We start from the raw sequence: 17105 nt of genomic DNA on the forward strand, positions 1-17105 counted from the left end.
TTCCAAGAGTCTGGAGTCTGCTCTGTAGGTGGCAGGCCCTGTGTTGGGGGTCTCAGCTCCAGCAGAGCAGCAGATGGAGCCACCACTGAGCACCCCCTTCAAATCTGCTGAGGTGGCCTGGGTTCTTGGGTTAGTCCAACGGGGTTTTAGGGACAAAACCCACGCACAGGAGAACATGGAAGCAAGTGGGAAGCTGGAGATGGGTGCCAGGGGTGGCTCAGGTGCCCAGCAATGCAAAAAGGAGGCCAAGGAGCGCTAACCAACAGGCACGTGCCCAAGTCCAAAGTAGCAGAGCCAGGCCTCAAAGCCTCCTCTTCGCCACTCTTGCCACGCTGTCCTGGTCCGACAGGCCTCCCCATCTACCCACGTTAGCCTCAGCCTATTGTCCCTGCCGCTGCACCCCCACAGAAGCTGCCATCTCTTCCAGCTGCCAGGGGTGGATGGCAGGCAAGACAGGCAGGGTCCGAGCCCTCAGAGACCCTGTAAACCAGAATGAACTTCAGACAGCGCCGGGACATGACAGCAGGGTCAGGAGGCCAGGGGCCAGGAAGGCTGTTGAATACCGCAGTTTAGAAAGCCGCCTTGATAAAGGACACGGGCAAGAACTGGGTGGAGTAAGGGACCAAACCACAGAGACATCTGGAGAGCGCGCACCAGGCAGAGGGGACAGTTACCTGCGCTCCCCTGAAGCCGGAGAGCAGTGGCTGGATATGGAGCAGGAGGAGGGGGCAGAGGTGAGGGAGGGGGCTGAGGAGCCCTGGTGTAAGGGCTGGGGAGGGCTTGGGCGTTACTGTGGGCGCCTGGAGAGCCACTGGAGGGTTCAGCAGGGGCAGTAAAAGAATTTACCTGGGGTGAAAGTTCACTGCAGCTGCCGCTTAACGAATCCGGGAAGAGCAAGAGTGCAAACGAGACCAGATGAAAACTCCTTAGTGGGGGCTCAGGACGCAGCGTGGCTAGGGTGGGTGTGGCTACGGAGCGGGAGAGCTGGATGGGTTTCAGGTGGGAAATGGGTTTCAGGTGTGGCAGGCAGGCTGTGAGTGACGGGCCCCGGGTGGGTCGTGTGCCAATTACGGAGCAGGTGCAAAGCAAGCGGCTTGGTGTTGTCGTGCGAGTCTCAGTAGCCGGGGCTGGACTGCGCGAGGGACCTATGACCCCTCTGCCCACCCTCTCCACGGTGCCCAAACCCTCGGCGGCCTCCACTGCCCGAGCAACAAGTCCGCACCGCAGTGACCGGCAGCTTCTGCTCCGTGCCCCCCCCCCCGCCCCCCACACACCTGGGAATCCCACGCCAGGGCTGCGGGCTCAGAGGCTTCCCCTCCCCACGCCTGGTTCCTAACCTGCACCCGCTCAGCGAGTGCGCGACGCCCGCTAAGTGGGTGCTGAGCCCCAGGGTGTGTCACTGTTTCTGGGATGACAGCTAACCTGACATGCCACGACGAGACAAAGAGCCAAAGCTGGTTCATTCCTCCACGCGAGTCTCTGCAGGGCTTTTGCGGGACCGCAAAGCACGGACCAGGAGCCCGCGGTGGACACCCCTCTGGGGCTGAGCGGACGAGCAGCGGCGCCCCGCTGCGCACGGGGCACCTTTCCCCGCAGCGGACCTACCTGAGCGAGGAGTGAAGCGAGCAGCTCGCGCAGTGGCGCCGGGACGCAGAGCATCAGCCGCAGGCACCTCGCTCGGCTCGGGCGGTGGGCGGGGCCCGGCCGCGGCCTCTTTTGTGCGGACCACGCCCCCAGTGGGCGGGGCTTCTGGGCGGGCCCCCACCCACCTGGGTCTCCAGGGCCCAGGCGCCCCCGCGGGCAGGAGAAGCCGCCCCGCTCCCGCAGCGCCCGGCTCCCCGACGCGGGCAGACAGACGCGGGGCTGCGGTCGTCAGAACCACTTTTAATGCGGCTACACGACGAGGTTCCGCAGCGCCTCCTCGGCCGAGCGGCACTGGTTCACCTGGATCTGCACCTCCACCGTCAGGGGCTCGGGGTGGTAGTCGCTCTCGTAGCCTGGGAGGGAGACCGGCAGGGAGTGCGCAGGCCGGGCTCCTGACGCCCGAACCAAACCGTCCTCGCGTCCCGAGGGCGTCCGCCTCGGACTCGGCCTCCGTGGAAAAGTCACGCTGCACTGGGGACCACCGCACTGACAAGACTGTGCTATTCAGACGCGAGTATTTGGTAGATATTTTCTTTAAAAAAGTGAAGTAAACCTGGCGCTTCAGGGACAACTGAAAGCATTTTGATAAAGTTGTAGCTCTAGAGCTTTCAAATAGAAACCAGAACTTTGGAACATTGTATCTGCCACCCTGCACTTCGTTTTCCAGCACTCAGGACTGCTCTCCTGATAACGGGGAACGTGATGTTTTGGAAATTGTGTGAAATGTGTCCACACTTGGGAGGTCGGCGTAACTCAGTGATCCAGTTTTTACAAAAACCCAACGTCTGGTGTTGGGAACTGTGCATGGGGAAGAGCCGTGCAAAATGCAGGGTCGCCCAAAGGATTTTAATGCAGCTGATTGTGAAGACATTCCTTCGCAGACTCAGCGTTCACCTTGAACTGGCCCTCACAAACCTTCGAGCGGGCGTATTTGATGTAATGTCAGAGGAGGGACCCTGCAGTCAACAGAAAGCCTGCACTACACTCCTCCTTTCCAGGCACATGTCCACGTGAGGCTGGGCTTCCTCACACACCTCAGCACTTCCCAGGGACCACAGGGGCAGCCGTGTGTTGCCACCGTCCTCTGTTAAGCCAGGTGTTAAAGAGATTTGCAAAAATGTAAACAAAATCCCGAGCTTAGAGTCCTGAGAGAAGAACCACCAAATAAGACAAGCACAGATAATTTCAAGATCCTCACCCCACAGCTGTCACCGCTCGCAAGTCAAGCTTTGCAGGTCTTGAAGTCCAGCAGTATAACTCCTTTTGTGCTTTTTCTAACCCCCTGCTCCCATGATGTATTTTATTTTTTCTTTGTGCTTTTTCAAAGTTGTTTTGCCGACCCTATGTCCTTTGCATTTTCATATGCATTTTAGAATCAGATTGCTGGTTTCTATTTTTTTTTAATCCCTCTAGGATTATGACTGAAATGGCATTGACTCTGCAGATCAATTTGAGAAAATCCGACATCTTAACATTCAATCTCCTAATCCATGGACAAGTGCACTTACCTTACACTTTTTTTCATTGAGAAAATTCATGCACCAGGTTAGGACACATGAGAAGGGCCTGGCTGTTAACCAGGAAGAGGCCCTTACCTGGCAAGGCTGGCATCTTGTTCTTGGCCTTCCCTGGCTCCAAAGCTGCGATAAAGAAATGCCTATTTTATGAGATGCCCGGCTATGGTGCCCGGTTATCGCAGCCCCGATGGGTGAATACAGGTCCTCAGTACAGACTCCCTGCCTCGGTCACCGTCATCGGCTCTTACCTTTTTTAGTTTTCTTAGTCTTGGAATCCTGAGAGAAGAACCACCAAATAAGACGCTCACATAGTGGGGGGTGCAGATTCCAGTGCGTCTTGTGGGCGGCTCCCCCCCCTGCCAGGCCTCTCCTGGCACAGAGGCGGGGCAGGGTCTCCTAGGGAGGAGGGGGCAACCTGCCCCTTTGCCCCACGACCCCACTGGCCGTCCTATGCCTTCTGGGGCCTTGCCAACGCTGGGGCTTCTTGAGGGGGCTTGGGGCCTCCTCCCCCAACCTCCACCCCTACCCTCCCACGACCTGGCCCCACAGGCCTTGCTTCCCAGCACTATTTCTGTGGGGAGGGTGTGGCAGGGGCCCATGGTACCCTGAGAAATGTCAGCCTGTCGGATTCCAAGGTGCGGATCACCCCAAACATGCACAGGGTGGACACGAGTGGATCCCCTGCCAGCAGGGGCTCCAGGACCACCAGGCCGCTGCCCAGCACCCGCAGGATGGGGGGGTCCTGGCGAAACTCCTTAGAGACCCCTCTCTTCTTCTTGGTCCCCTTCTGTTCCTGGGGGGAGAGGCTGGGAGGGTGACAGGGCCCGGCCAGGATGTGCCCAGTGCCCATGGCCACTGCCCAGGGCCAGAGGTACCTTCTTCTCTTTCTCCCCTTTGGCAGCCTTGTCTTTCTCATCTTTCCCTTTCTTGTCTTTCTCCTCTTTCTCTTTCTCTTCTTTCTCTTTCTTCTCTTTCTCCTTCTCCCCTTTTCCCTTGGCAGGCGAGAGACTGTCAACAGGAGGTGACACCACGGGCCAGGAGAGAATCTAGAGGACAGCAAGGCGGCCACGCTGGGGCCGGCTGGGGTCTTTCTGGAAAGGAGCTGAGACTACGCAAACAGGGGAGCTGGGCCGGACAGAAAATGAACAGGAAGGGGCACCGGCCTCCGGGGGGACCCCACCTTCTCCTCCACGATGGTCACGGTTGTCCCTGCCAGCAGGAAGGCCTTGAGCGGCACCAGGTCCCGGATCGTGTGCTGCATCTCATAGTTGCAGGGGATGACGTCAGCCCAGGGCTTGCGGACGGTGCTGAAGAGGACTGTCCTGGTGTGGGGGTGGGGGACACCCAGGCGTCATCGCAGGCCAGGGACAAGGCTTCGGGCACCACAAGGAGACGGCGTGGGGCAGGGGGCGACCCCCACCAGGCAAGAGGGGGCCCAAGAGCAGGAAGGGACCGGCACCGTGAGGAAGTGGGGGCGCACTCTGCATGGGGGCTTCCCCTAAGGGGTGACTGTGGATGGAAGGAAACCAGGAACAAAGCAGAACTTTTAAAAACTTCAGCAAATCCTGGGCCAGCCTGGCTCAGTGGCTGAGCATCAACCTATGAACCAGGAGGTCACGGTTCGATTCCCAGTCAGGGCACAGGCCTGGGCTGCAGGCTCGATCCCCAGTGTGGGGCCTGCAGGAGGCAGCCGAATGATGGTTCTCGCTCATCACTGATGTTTCTCTCTCCCTTCCTCTCTCTGAAATCAATAAAACATATATGTGTGTACACACACACACACATATATGATAAAGTTATGGACTGAAATACAGTAGAAGTTAAGTCCAATGAAGCAATTCAGCCCAGAGCTTGAAACCTGTGAGGTAACTGTGCAAAGACACATGTCAGAAGGGAAATGTAGAAATGGAGGAAAGGTGGCAATAACTGATCTTAAAGATTAGTGCTACCGACAGACAGACTCTGACAAACGTCAACGTACTCCAGGGGAACCCATTCGTGCGCGCCCATCCTCCTGCTAAAACCCTGGGAGCGCGGCGGCGGGACAACAGCCACCTCCCCAACGCCAGTCTGCGGCCTTCCACCTGCCGCCAGTCCCACCTTCATCCTTGCTCCTCGCTGTCGCGGGGCAGGGACCCCCCCGCCCCCCACTTCCCGGGGTGAGACTCCATTATCTCCCCGCCACACACACACCCAAGGGCCAGCGCCCACGGGCGCCTGTTCAGGACGCTCCGCAGCGCAGGGGATGCCTTAGGTGGTGGGATTATTTGTGGCTCTTACTTGTTTTTACGAATCTTCCCCAAAATTACAACAAGGACCGTGGAACAGGCTGGGACCCTGTGTCCCGCCAGCGGGGGCCGCCAGCCCGGAGGGTGACCCCCCCCCCCCCAACACTGAGAGAGAACCGACTCCGTCCGCACAAGATTCTTCATCGGAAAGGCCTTCCGCCCCAGGGACACGGCGACACGGGCTGGCAGGTCCCCGGGGTCGGAGCCAGACCAGCTCTGGGCGAAGCACCCCCCAGCCCCGGGCGGCCCGGCCCCCTTACCCCGGCGACGGGCAGAGCCGCACGTCTATTTTCGGCCGCAGCTGCGCCAGCTCCTCCGCGGAGCCCAAGGACCCCGGCAGCGACAGCGACCCGCCCGACACCCCCGACTCCTCCAGCTCCACCGACTGCGACGCGGACGAGGGCGCGGACTCGGCCTCGGCGGAGTCTTCTGCCTCCTCGAGGGTGTCGGAGGCGGCGGGGCCGGCGGGGCCGGCGGGGGCGGCGGGGGCGGCGGGGGCGGCGGGGGCGGCGGGGGCGGCCGGGGCCTCTTCGGGGGCCTCGTTCTCGCTGGGGGTGGGCTTGACGATCTGCGGGGTGGAGGGAGCCAGTCTGCGCCGCCTGAACCACACCCCTCCGCCTCCCCGGGGGGCGCTGCCGGGGCTGGGAGGCGGGGTGGGGGACATTGCCTGGTGGAGAAATTGGGGTGCCCCCTGGTTCAGGGACAGAAGGGTGAGCCGCTGGGAGTGACTCCAACGGGAGGAAAGCGGCTGAGGGAAACCCCGTGGGCCCAGAGCGGTCCCCCGCCCAGGACCCGCCGGGCGCACCTCGGCCAGGACCCCTCCGTATTCGCTCCCTTCGCCCTCCTCGTCCTCCACGAAGTCGTAGGTCACGTAGTAGCTGTAGGTGATGAAGGGCCCCTGGGGCCCCGGCTCCGGGTCCAGGACCGAGGAGTCCAGAACCCCCCTGATGTTTCCAATCGTCACCACGAACTGCGCCTCGCGCGCCAGGACATCTGCAGGGGGAACGGGCAGGCGTGAGGCGCGCGGGGTGGAAGCGGGAGGACAGACGGGGGCTGGGTCCCAGCGCGGCCAAGTGCAAACAGGTCCCCTTCGGTGAGACCCCCTTCGGCCTTTCCCGACCTGTGCGATGGGACCCACAGCAGCGGCGGCCGCAGGCGCTCCCAGGTAAGAAGGCGCGGCCTGGGCATGGCCTGCCGGAGGTGCCCTCTGGCATCAATGTCTGTCGCCTTGACCTTGAGAAGCCTGTGCAGCTGGTGGCAGGGCCGCCAGGGGGTGATCTGAAGCCACCACGGAAGGGAAGAGGCTGATCGGAGTTTCCCATTTGCCGAGGGAGGGAGGGGACCCAGGAGGCCCAGCCTCCCTCCCCTGGTCCCCAAATCCCAGTCACTGGGTCAGATCTGGGAGAGACGTCTCACACCAGCCAGGGAGCTTGGGGACAGACACCCAGCAGCCCGGGCGGGCGGCTCCCTCACCCGCTTTGTAGCGGAGCCCCTGGAACTGGTGCTTCTCGCTGGAAGACACGGTGATGTCATCCAGCACGCAGAGCCGGGCCAGGCTGTCGATGGTGAAGCCGCGGTAGTAGGGCACCAGGGCCAGCGGGTTGCCCTGCAGGACCAGCAGCCGCAGGCGCTGCAGGGTGCTGAGGCTGGCCACCATGCCCTGCAGGTCTGTCAGGTCATTGAAGCCCAGGTCCAGAGACACCAGGTTGGGCCTGGAAGGCGAGCAGAGGGGTGGGGACAGGCCTGCCGTCCAGCCTGCCCCAGCACCCCACGCCCAGGACAGCCAGGAGGCCTGAGCCTGCCCGTCAAGACGACATGCCTTGGGCAGCCCTCGACCCCACACACACACAGGGAAGCCTCTCTCCCTGGTCCTGCCATCCTCACAGGTCACAGACGGGCCTTGTCACCTCCCGCCTCTGCCCGACTCCTATGGACACACAGCCTCTCCTCTAGGTTAATCGTCTCGGTATCTCTCGTGGAACCATATAGTGTTGTGCATCTAGAAGGCTCTCTCTCTCTGTTGTTAATCCTCACTCGAGGATATTTTTCCATTGATTTTTAGAGAGTGGAAGGGAGGGGGAGAGACAGAGGGAGAAATATCAATGTTGGAGAGACACATCGATGGGTGGCCTCCTGCATGTGACCCAACCAGAGCCGGGGATTGCGCCTGCAACCGAGGTACGTGCCCTTGACCAGAATTGAACCCGAAGCCCGACACTGTCCACTGAGCCAGACCAGCCGGGGCACCTAGAAGGTTTTTGACAAAGACTGACCAGCTGTCAGGGACGTGGGAGGGAAGCCCCTGTGGGAGGAGCCATGGGGGGGGGGGAGTGTCTGGTAACATGGGGACCTGGGGAGGGAACACAGGGGAGTGGAATCTGGAGGACACTTTCCAAACCCAGACGGGCAACTAATCACAGGAAGCCCTGTGGTTCGTCTCCTGGGCCGTGGGTGCAGAAGAACCCGCCAGTGAGGGCGGAGGCTGGACGGAGGGCCAGGCCAGGGGCACGGTGGTTTCCTCACCGCCAGGCAGACTAGAAAGCAAACTGATTTCAGCTCTGAGAACAGAGGCGAGATAAACACAGGGAGTCACCTCCTCAGCCCCATCTCTCACGATCACCTGCCGCCTCCCTCCTTTTATGGCCCGTCCTGTCCTGCCCAGGATGCCTCCGGCCAGTCATGGGAAAAACGCTGACTTCACCCCCAGCAGCCTTTCAACAGAACCAGGGGAGCGTCAGCAAGGGAGTCACACCTTCCCTTTCATTTCAAAACAGTGAAAGGGAGGTTTATAGGTTTTTCCTGAAATCTACACTCAGTGTTAAACAGGTTACCCAGGTTACGGTAAGTCTTATTTTCCACATAAGAGGTGGGAAAGCCTGGTCCTCTGTCCGTGGTACAAGTCTGAAGCCCAAGTGCATGTCTCTCTCCTGGGCCACGTCCCTGACGTGATGCTGCGGTCGGCGGAAGGAGGATCAGAATCGTGGCCTCTGACCTCATCCTCCGTGGGTGCAGGGTTTCGGGTTTCCCACTTTCCACCCACCAAGGACACAAAGTCGAACCATGAGTTCCCAGCTCAGGACGATTTTGTCCCCGCTGACCTTCGGCCCTATCGGGACATGGCGGCTGTCACACTGGTGTGGGGCGGGTGCTACTGGCATCCACTGGGTAGAGGCCAGGGGTGCTGCTCAGCTTCCCGCAGAACCCAGGACAGCCCCACACGAAGAATTTTCCAGCCGAAATGTCCACAGTGCCTTGGTCTCGGGCGCCGGCTCTAAAGCCTGGCACCCAAGCAAAGGCCTGCCCTCCTCCCACCACCTCGCAGTGTCCTTTCCTGGCCTCTGTGGGTTGTTTTTTTGTTTTAAATTGAATCAGAGAAAGAAGTTTTATGTCTGGAGCCAGCAGCCAACCAGGAGTTATTACAAAAAAGAGGAAAGCTGGGTCCCTTTCAGCGTCCAAATCTAATGCTTTCTCCCTTTTCTGCTTCTAGCTGGGGGCTCCGGAGTTACCAGTATTGGGAGGTGATGTACATGCTTTGCAGGGGGCCCAGAAGCTTGTTGTGGCCCAACCCCAAGTGCTGGAGGCCTGGTGGAGGGTGAGCACACAGACACTTCATGCTGGTGATGATGTTGCCGTAGAGCTCCAGCACCTGCAGGGGCGGAAAGGGCACCTGTGAGCCCAGCACCACCCGTGCACCCCGTCCTTCCGCCCCGAGCACCACCCGTGCACCCCGTCCTTCCGCCCCGAGCACCACCCGTGCACCCCGTCCTTCCGCCCCAGTACCACCCGTGCACTCCGTCCTTCCGCCTGAGCACCACCCGTGCACCCCGTCCTTCCAGTCCCGGAAACTCTGCAGAGGATGCACCAATCCACCATGCCACGTCTCCCTGTCCACCTGAACCCGGGAAAAAAATATTCCTGCAGCAAGAAGCATGGGGAAGGAAACTTTAAAATTTGGAATGGGAGGTGATATGGGAGCGCGTGGGAGGGGACATGCACAGCACTTGGCCACGTGTCTCTGTGTAACCCACGCCCCCATTCTTTTTACATTGTTTCGAAAGTGCTGACTCTAACATGGATCTTACAGATAAACAGCATGTTTGTATAATGATTCTAGGAACTAACTTCAAAAGAAGCCGACTCTGACCTTCAGGCGTTCCAGCTCGGGGAGATTTGCTGACCTTCCCCCTTAGAGCCACGATGACGCACATCAGGCCATCCCTTGACCAGTGTGGACATCCTATCAGAATGGACCCTGCACGTAGAGAACTTTTCACCCCCACCCCCCATCTCTCTGTTCTGCTTTCCCTCTCTCCTTATAAAAACCCCTGCCTGCACCGAGATGTTGAAATGGGCTTTGTGACGGGAGTCCCCCATCTCCTCGGGCTGCTGGTTCTTGAATAAACCTACTTTCCTTCCACCAGCCCGTGTCTCTTCTTTTATTTTTAAAAAATTACTGACCCTCGCTGGTTTGGCTCAGTGGATAGAGCGCCGGCCTGCGGACCAAAGGGTCCCAGGTTTGATTCCAGTCAAGGACACGTACCTTGGTTGCAGGCTCCTTCCCAGCCCAGGCCCTGGTCAGGGCTTTGCAGGAGGCAACCAATCGATGTGTCTCTCCCACACTGCTGTTTCTCTCTGTCTTTCCCTCTCTAAAAAGGCAATGGAAAAATATCCTCAGATGAGGATAAAAAAATAAATTATTGATTTTAGAGAGAGAAAGGAAGGGGGAGAGAGAAGCATCAATTTATTGTCCCACTTATTGATGCATTCATTGGTTGCTTCTTGTATGTGCCCTGACCGGGGACCGAACCCACAACCTTGGTGTATCAGGATGACACTCTAAGCAGCTAAGCTACCCGGCCAGGAGCCCTGTCTCTTCATTATTGGATTTTGAGCAGCAGGCAGCCCAACTGGTTCAGTATCATCTGGGAAAGCCAGAGGGGCCCTGGGTGGAAAACAGTGAGTTCTTGTATTTCGCCTCCAAGATCTCACCTGGTGTTTTCTTGAGCATGGCCGTGAGCGATAGTTCTCAGTCCCTTTTGATTTAAAATCGAGACCATTTTTGCCCAACCAGCGTGGTTCAGTTGAGTGTCATGCCATGTACCAAGAGGCCGTAGGTTTGATTCCCTGTTAGGGCACATGCCTGGGTTGTGGGCTTGACCCCCCAGTGTGGGGCGTGCAGGAGGCAGCTGATCAATGATTCTATCTCATCACTGATGTTTCTATCTCTCTCTCCCTTCCTTTCTCTGAAATCAGTGAAAACATATTTAAAAAAATATTTTTAAAAATTGAGACCATTTTTGAAGGAATTGAGAGATACAAATTGGTAGTAACAAAATAGTCACCACATAAGGAAGATAGTTAATAATATTGTAATAACCAAGTATGCTGCCAGGTGGGCACTGGAAATATCAGGGGGGCCACTTTGTAAAGTATATGATTGATTAACCACTATGTTGAAACTAATACAAAATATTGAAGGTAAACTGTAATTGAAAAGTAAAATTTAAATTAAAATAAGATCAAATGGAGACCATTTTGATATGCTGAGCTTAAGACTCACGATAAAGCCTAGCCTCCCTTTCTTTTTAAACTATCTTATTGTGGTAAAATATGTCTAACGTAATTTGCCATTTTAACCATAAAATTCAGTGGCATTAAGTACATTCACAACCATCATTACTATCTATTTCCAAATGTTTTCATCACCCCAAACAGAAGCTCTGTGCCCATTAAGCTACAACTCCCCATTGCCCCACCCCTCCACCCCCCACCCTCCCACCCCACCCCCGCTGCCCCTGGTAACCTCTCATGTGCTTTCTGTCTATGGATTCGTCTCTTCGGTATCATGGAGGTAGAATCATCTAACATGTGGCCTTTGGTGGCTAGCCTTTGTCACTCAGCATAATGTTTAAGTTTCCTCCTTGGCCACAGTCACTCCTTTGTTTGACTGAATAATATTCCAGTGGAGGGAGAGGCCACACTGCGTTTACCCACCCACCTGCTGACACACTGGGGTGGTCTCCACCCTTTGGCTCTCATGAATGATGCTGCTAAAAACATTGGTGAATAAGAATTTGAGCCCTAGCCGGTTTGGCTCAGTGGATGGAGCGTTGGCCCACAAACTGAAGGGTCCTGGGTTTGATTCCGGTCAAGGGCATGTACCTTGGTTGCAGGTTCCCCAGTCCTGGTTGGGTATGTACAGGAGGCAACCAATTGATGTTTCTCTCTGTCTCTTCCTCTCCCTTTCACTCTCTCTAAAAATCAATGGAAAAATATCCTGGGGTGAAGATTAACCAAAAAAAAAAAAAAGAAAAAGGAGGAGGAAGAGGAGGAGGAGGGGGAGGAGGAGGGGAAGGAAGGAGGAAAAGAAGGGGAAGAGGAAGAAGAATCTGAGTCCCTGCCTTCAAATCTCTCAGCCCACACCTGGGAAGGGAATTGCTGCGTCTATGGAAATTACACTTTTGAGGAATCTGAGCCACCTCAGAAAAGCCACAGTACCAAGACTTTTGTGTTTGGGGCAGGGGCAGGCTCCTTTACCTTGAGAGTTGGTGGCAGATTGAAGGCATCGATCTCCATGATTTGATTGGCACTCAGTACCAACTCTTCAAGCTTTGGGAATTTCAGGAGGTCTTTATCCACCAGGCTCACCTGGGAAGGAAGGGAAGGAAGCTAAGAGCTCAGCTGGAGCAGAAACCTGTGGATGTGAGGATGGCACCACTTAACCAGCTGCACAGAGCCCCCTCCCAGCACCCACCCTTCTGCTCCTAGAGCCTATCCTGCCTCGTCTGCCAGGATGCAGGCGTGTCGGGCGTGGTGGGGACCCTCACCTCTTCCACCCTCACCTCTCCTCTGACTGTGGATGCCTACAGTGTCCAGCTCAGTGTCCTGTGTCCCCTGTTGGACGGTAAGCTCTGAGGGCAGGAAGTCCGTCTTTGCTGTGCACCCTGGAGCCACGGTGAACCCTGAGGTCTTTAGAAGTCACTGGTGTTCCCACAGCAGGGTCAGAGCTGCCGAGCCTGCCCGACTTCTCAGCTCCCGTGGCCTCAGACACTAGGGGACCTTCCTGGCTAGGCCTCGTCTCTGGGGTGACTGACCTGCCAGCTTGCCTAGGAGCAAGGGGTTCCAGGGACATGAAAATTTCTGCGTTAACACTGGGCCAGTCCCAGGCAAACAGTTTGCTCTCCTTCCTCATCCCCCAAGCACTGTGTCATTCAGTTTCTCTAGGGAAGGAGGAGCAAATGGGGAGTCCTGGGCTGTGTAGCCATGCAAGCTTTGGGCTCTGTTATCGATATAAGCAAAGAAGGCTTTTTAGAGACAGGAATTACTATAGTACTATGCCCCTCCCCTGACCCTGGGCCCCACAACTGAAATGAAGTAAAACCAATATAAACACTTGGAAGGTTTCTACTAGGACCCAGAAGGGTGGACTGCAGGGCGCTCCAGAAACCAACTAAGACCCACAGTGGACTTCAGCTGGGGTGAAGGAAGAAGGCATACAGCACAGAACAGGGGAGCAGCTGGCTCTGTGGGGTGGGCCAGCCAGTGAGATTGATTAGGAGGGCAGAGCTATCCCCATCCCCACCCCCACACACTTCGCACCCCGTCTTATCACTAGGTGCTGGAAGGAGCGTGGTCTCCTGGCATCACCTCTGTCCCCTCTGTATGCCAGCGTGCAGGTGCCAGCTGCCAGCACTCACCTCTTTGTCCACCACCTGGAGGGACCTGAAATAGGAGTACAGGAAGTCCTCTTTGAGCATCTGGGGCTTCCGGATGGCCAGCTGCCTCAGGAACAGGTCCTCAGCACTGGAGCCCTCCAGCAGAGCCCAGGGCGACTGGGGGCTGCAGACCAGGCCCAGCAGGTCCTCCACCGTCTCCTCCGCGGGGCCCCCAGCCTCCTCCTCTCTGGGGACCAGCTCCCGCCACGTCCGCCAAGTTTGAGGAAGAAATCTCGACTTATTCTGCAGGGGTGGGGTTGGGGGGGGGGGCGAGATATGGAGAATTTCTCTAGTTGTGACTCGCTCCTCTCAAGGATCCGAAACTCTCGGAATTGAACAGATTGTAAGACAGGACAATCAGGGGTAAAGAGTTTAGAAGTGTAGACAATGAGTAATCGATACTTTTGACTGATTATCAGCCATGGGACAGGCAAGGGAAACTAAAAAAATAGTAAAAAGCTCCATTCCCGCCTTTAGGAGTTGCTCTTGGGCTGGGAACCCGGAAGACGCAGGTGGAAGTGATTAAACATTTAAGGAAGCAGCAGGTGCAGCAGGCCCCCTGTGAGAAGTAATGGTCAATGAGGGACAGGGGGCGAGGCTGAGGGGTAAATTCAGAACATTTAGGTGCTGTCAGGAGAAGATGAACGAATTCGCCCGAGTTTGCTTTCTCCACTCCTCCCCCGCCCCCCAGACTCGATGGAACCCTAAAGCTCAGTCAGTCCAAGGCCGGGCACACAGTAGGTGCTCAATGTTTGTGGAAAAAATACCGACTCCCCCTCGGCGCCGACCAGTGTGGGGGGCCCAACGTCCCATCGCGGCCACCCCACGGGGACCCTCCCGGACCCAGGCGCCTTCCTGCACATCTGAGGCGCCCGTCTCACGGTCCTGCTCCTCCTCCTGCCCCTCCTCCCCGCCGGGCATCCCGGGGCGGCGCGGCCCCTCTGCTCACAGCGGGACCGACTGCTGGCCGTGCTCTCAGGATGAGCTCTTTCCTCAAGAGCAGCCTGGGCTCTTCAGGAGGGAGAGGCCCTGGGGGTCCCTGCCCTCCACCCTGGGCGGCTCCCGCGGGCCTAGGTGGGGGCCTACTCGGCCCGCCCTTCAGCGTCCCATCCACACCCCGGGGCAGGCAGCTCCCTAAACGCCCAGATCCCAGCCCCCTCTGCCCTACCCCGCCCGGCTCTCAGTCCCGGGGCCCTGGCCGGCCCGTCTCCTCCGACGCCCAGGTCCCCCCAGCCGCCCCGCCTGCGCCCGCACCCAGCTGCCTGCGCCGCACGGAAACTCCTGCAGACACAACTGCCGCAGGTGCTCCCGCACCGCAGCGCTCACGGTCCCGCCACCCTCCTCCATGGCGCGTGGACCCCGCGTCCTGCCGGTTGCTAAGCAACCGCCGGAACGTGCACGTGCTCCAGGCGGCCGGGCGGCGCGGCGGCGCAGGCGCTCTGGGATCCCAGGACTCGCCCCGGGAGACCCCGGCTCAGCCCCAGGAGAACTGGGTTTTCCCTCCTGACCTCGCCTGTGCTCACGGCTGTAAACCAAGGAAAACAGTACAGGCCCCCCCGCCGCTGGGGTAGTAACTGCTGCGGCTCCCAGCACGCGCCCCGCGCTTCCCCTACGCTACGGATTCTCCTCTAGAGAAAAATGCTCATTATTACCGCCACTTGACAGCTCTGGAAAGGAGACATTAGCCCAAGGTCAAGCTCAAGATTGTCATCAGGGGATTCCAATGTGACTCTCCTTAACTCCTGACTCGGAGTTTTAATCACAGACCCCACTTGAGACTGACCCAATCCCACTTACCTCTCCATCCTCAGAGCATGGAGCCCACTGCCGGTCACACAGGAGGGGCTCCTGGGCACTGCTTGGTGAAATCCATGGGATAAGATGACTCTGGTTCCTATACTATGGAAACGCAACATCGTTTATGGAGATATAATGGACATACCCTAGAACGCGCCGCTTTCAGGTGTGCAGTTCTGTGGGTGTTAGTGTATTCACAGTGCAACTATTATTCTAACCTAACTTTCAACATTTCCCTCACCCCGAAAGGACATCCCATACAGATTAGGCAACCGACCTCCATTCCCATCTACCCAGCCCCCGGCAACCACAATATGCTTTCTGTCCCCGTGGATTTACTTCTTCTAACCGCTTCACATAGTGGGACACGGTGCCACCATAGGGGCAGAACGCGTTCTGTTATCCATCATCAACCGATGGGCCTTTGATTGTTTTCACTGTCTGGCTCTGACGAGTAATGCCGCTCTGAACACTCACGTACAGGTTTTCGTGGGAATGCGTGTTGTCATTTTCCTTGGAAGGAATTCCTCTAGGAATGCAATTGATGGGTCCTATGGTATGGATTTGTGATTGGTAAATACTTCTCCTCTTCTAGGCCTGTCTTTTCTTTCTCTCAATGGTGTCTCTAGAAAGAGCAAAACATGTTTAATGTTGAGCAAGTCCAATTTCCTGACTGTGATCCTTCCCAAAACACCTGCTTTGGTGGCTGCTTTCCTGTAGGAGGACACCGTTACTATTATTAGAGAAATTCTCCCAAACTAGGAAAATAAATACCCACGAGTCTGTTGCAATATAAACTAATCAAAGAGAGGAATCAAGATTAACTCCCAGGATTTTGATGAAGCAACTGGGTAGTTTCACTTTTTTCTCACTTCTCAAACCACCACCATATGGCTTCCACCCCCACCAGTGTGTTCAAACTTCCCAGTGACCTCATGTTCCCCCGCATCGAGACTCTCCTCAGCCTTTATCTTAACGAACCTCTCCGTAGTTTACGCTGGGGCTGATCACTTCCTCCTTGAAAACCGCTTTCATGTTGTTCCATGACAACATGCTTCTCTACGTCTCTTTCTCTCTAGAGCACCTTCTCCGTATTCAGGGCTAAGTCACCTTCCGCTCCCTGTTCTGCTGATGGAGGTGCACCCCTGGGCTCCACACCTGACTTATATCTTACAGGCTTACACTTGTGTGTTTTTTCTTAAGATTTTAAAATATATTTTTATTGACTTCAGAGAGGAAGGGAGACAGAGATAGAAACCTCAATGATGGGAGAGAATCATTGATTGGCTGCCTCCTGCACGCCCCACACTGGGGATCCAGCCCACAACCTTGCATCAAACCGTGACCTCCTGGTTCACAGATCAATACTCAACCACTGAGCCATGCCAGCCGGGCATTTAAAAAAGATTTTTTTAAAATATTTTTTTTTAGAGAGAGAGAGAGGAAGGGAGAGAGAGAAACATTGATGTGAGCAAAATATTGATAGGCTGCCCCCTGCAACGCCCTTCACCTAGGATCAAGCAGGCAACCCAGGCATGTGCCCTGATCAGGAATCAAACCTGCAACCCTTCACTGCATGGAATGACGCTCAACCAACTGAGCCACACCAGCCAGGGCAACCATTGGCTCTTTGTTGTTGCTGTAGAAAATGCGGTACACTTAGCAGCTTAAAACCACAAAGTTACTGCCTCACAGTTTCTGTGGGTCAGAAGTCCAGACGGTGTAGCTGGGTCCCCTGCTCAGCATCTTATCAGGCTAAATTGAAGTTATCACCTGAGGCTGTGGTTCTCAGCTACAGCCCAGGGTCGTCTTCCATACTCACTAGCCATTGGCCAAATTCATTTTCTTCTCATGCTTTCCACTTGGCTCCCTCCATTTTCAAGCCAGCAATGGCAGTTGAATCTTTCTCATGCTTTGAGTCTCTCCGACTTTCTCTTCTGACTTCCTCTTTGTTTTTAAGGGCTCCTGTGACTACGTTGGATCCACTTGGTAATCATCTAGCTTAAGATAAACTGATTAGTAACTGTAATTACATCTGCAAAGTCTTTCTGCCATGTAATGTAACATAATTATGAGAGTAAATACCAGAGGGTGAAAGCCACGGGGGCAAAATTCTGCTTACCATGGACTTTGCTAGAGGATTT

The 17105-nt window shown here is 56.4% G+C and overlaps 1 protein-coding gene across 1 annotated transcript; it reads right to left on the reverse strand.

Annotated features, from left to right (window-relative positions):
* Window positions 1-1777: 1777 nt before the first annotated feature.
* LRRC43 (leucine rich repeat containing 43) lies at window positions 1778-14511 on the reverse strand. The gene is made up of 14 exons (XM_036354408.1): window positions 14419-14511; window positions 13147-13407; window positions 11987-12097; window positions 8956-9095; window positions 6923-7161; window positions 6255-6442; window positions 5952-6017; window positions 5710-5885; window positions 4342-4483; window positions 4037-4207; window positions 3766-3954; window positions 3410-3437; window positions 3240-3284; window positions 1778-1997 (listed from the first exon to the last, which is right to left on the reverse strand). Exons 1-14 carry the CDS (start codon window positions 14509-14511, stop codon window positions 1894-1896), a joined length of 1953 nt encoding a protein of 650 aa, XP_036210301.1. The 3' UTR covers window positions 1778-1893.
* Between the last annotated feature and the right edge of the window lie 2594 nt (window positions 14512-17105).

This window comes from Myotis myotis, unplaced genomic scaffold, assembly GCF_014108235.1.
Source record: "Myotis myotis isolate mMyoMyo1 unplaced genomic scaffold, mMyoMyo1.p scaffold_m19_p_20, whole genome shotgun sequence".
Classification (NCBI taxonomy): Eukaryota; Metazoa; Chordata; class Mammalia; order Chiroptera; family Vespertilionidae; genus Myotis; species Myotis myotis.